Genomic DNA, 2,107 nt, shown 5'->3' on the forward strand with positions numbered 1-2,107 from the left:
TTAAATCCCAATTTTTCCCCCTCCCACGAAAAGCCAAGCTCCCTCGTGGGAGTCTCGGCGCAGACTCCGTACCACTAAACCAGGAGTCTTCTCCCCTGTTCACCGTAACGGGGAAGAACTCGACTGCAGAAATACTTCAGAGGCAACGCTGCTCTGAAGTAAGGAAAAACCATTTTATTAAAAAAAAAAAAAGGGATCCTGCTAGTTTTTCCTTCTGCCTGGGATAGGTGGAGAGCAGGAACACCCTCGTGTACAGACCCCGTTCCTCCTCACGGCCAGGAATCCAGGCAGGCTTCCCTCCCCGGGAGAAAGGAAGAGAGCAGCCCAAGGCACCAAAACCACCCCCAGATCCCAGTTTTTAAGCTTCTCCCTCTGTTTTCCGCCCCGCGCAGGTGCAGGAATGGGAAGGCAGGAGCGCCCAGGCTCGCTCCCGAGCAAGGAGCCGGAGGAATTTCTCACCGAGGGGTGAATTCTCCCCACCAAAGCTCACTCACCGCTCGAGACCATCCAGCTGACGCAGTAACGGGGGAACACGGTCTGCGGGTTGTCGCTGTAGGTCAGCAAGTAGTCGAAACCGTTCTGGGAAAGGAGAAAGGCGAGTCAGCCTGAGCTGGCAGAGAAACTCTGCTGGGCTTTGCCTCCTCACCCAAATTCCCTTTAGTGCCGCTCGCATCCCACAAGGCGAGCGCTACCGGCTCCTCAGGGCATGGATGGAAGCGTTACGGAGGTGACGCAGACCCGTAAAGACCCAGTGAAAGCACGCGGCGGGGTTTTGGGAGAAGGAGGTGCCATTCCCTTAGGCCTCCACCGACCCAGCACACTCTCTTCAGGCTCTGGATGCCCTGTGAAGACCCCGCGACGCTTTTTCTAAGAGCATGAAGGGCTAGGAATGAGACCTGCGAGGCTTAAGGCTTTTTAAAAGGAGCCCGGTGCTCTGGAGCGGCGCGTTTGGCTCCCCGGGAGCACCATGCTCCTGCAGGATGAGGCTCAAGCCACCGGGATAGAGCTCGAAATCCTTCCAGAGCCATGCGTGGATGGGCTTCCCTCGCCTTTGGGAAACAAACCCATCCCTCTTTTCTGACTCTGGACGATTGACCCCAGTTTATCGCTATGGATGATGGCCGGAGTAGGACCAGTTCCCCTCGGAGCCGCGGCTGGAGCAGGAGGAAGCTCTCCTGTGACCGCCTTTCTGCTCCCTTTGCCAGCCCACCCCCAAAACGTACCTCGTCAAAGGTCTTGTGGGGACGGATGACCATTTGGGACTCATAGGTTCTGACTCGAACGTACTCGGGGTCTTCGGGGACACTCGGATGCTCCACTGCCCTGGAGGGAAGAGGAGAAGGGAGCAGCCGGAGATGAGCTCTGGGTGTGGACCACGCCGAGCACCTGCTGGTATTTTGGAGGGGGGCACCAAGAGAACAAGGTTTTCACCCCAGAGCAAGCGCCTGTATTTTCCAGACAGATCACCGAGATTTTGAGACCATTTAAAAACCAAAACCTTCATGAAATTTATACCCAGCTCTCAACTTTGTTTTAGAGATGGGAGGCAGCAGAAAGCCGTCGGGAGGTCGGCCGGGCAATACCTACCGTGAGACTAGTACCATCAGGTTGTTCTCTTTGTCCACGCGGTACCGCCGAACGTACACGTAGTCCCGCGAGTACATAGGGTACTGGGGAAGAGAAGGAACCGGCATCAGCCCCGCGGCTGGCCGTCTGCCGGGGGCGAGGAGGATCACCGGAGCAGGAAAGAGGGAACCACTCACCGGGAAATGAGTGACCCAGTGAATCACTTCTGATCCAGTGGCCAGGTCTCTCTCAATTACATCCAACTTGATGACCAGCGAGTCCCACTTCTTCCTATATTCGGTGTCCAGCTGGCAAGAAAGAGAGGCTGAGTCACAACAAAGTCCAACAGAGTCGTTCAAGGAAGGTAACCGGCCCTTTTCCTCATCCTGTGGGAACGAGCTGCATCACGGTCAGGCGTTTTACCCACCAGGAAATTATTAAATACTCTTGGAAAGTCACCAGGGGAGGAAGCGCAGGAGCTGGCAGGGAGCGAGCTAGGACCAGAAACCCGCTGAGCTCCAGAAGCCGATCGCAGCCCACG

The 2,107-nt window shown here is 56.3% G+C and overlaps 1 protein-coding gene across 1 annotated transcript in view; it reads right to left on the reverse strand.

Moving 5' to 3' along the window:
- Nucleotides 1-494: 494 nt before the first annotated feature.
- STARD7 (StAR-related lipid transfer (START) domain containing 7) overlaps nucleotides 495-2,107 on the reverse strand; it is a gene marked incomplete at both ends in the record, with an annotated part of 2,352 nt that continues 739 nt past the window's right edge. The window contains 4 exons of the mRNA XM_009710027.1: nucleotides 495-579; nucleotides 1,224-1,323; nucleotides 1,588-1,670; nucleotides 1,764-1,874. Of these exons, the coding sequence (XP_009708329.1) occupies nucleotides 495-579; nucleotides 1,224-1,323; nucleotides 1,588-1,670; nucleotides 1,764-1,874 (379 nt within the window). The remainder of the gene's footprint in view (nucleotides 580-1,223; nucleotides 1,324-1,587; nucleotides 1,671-1,763; nucleotides 1,875-2,107) is intronic.

This window comes from Cariama cristata, unplaced genomic scaffold (assembly GCF_000690535.1).
Source record: "Cariama cristata isolate BGI_N322 unplaced genomic scaffold, ASM69053v1 scaffold35081, whole genome shotgun sequence".
In the NCBI taxonomy this organism is placed as follows: domain Eukaryota; kingdom Metazoa; phylum Chordata; class Aves; order Cariamiformes; family Cariamidae; genus Cariama; species Cariama cristata.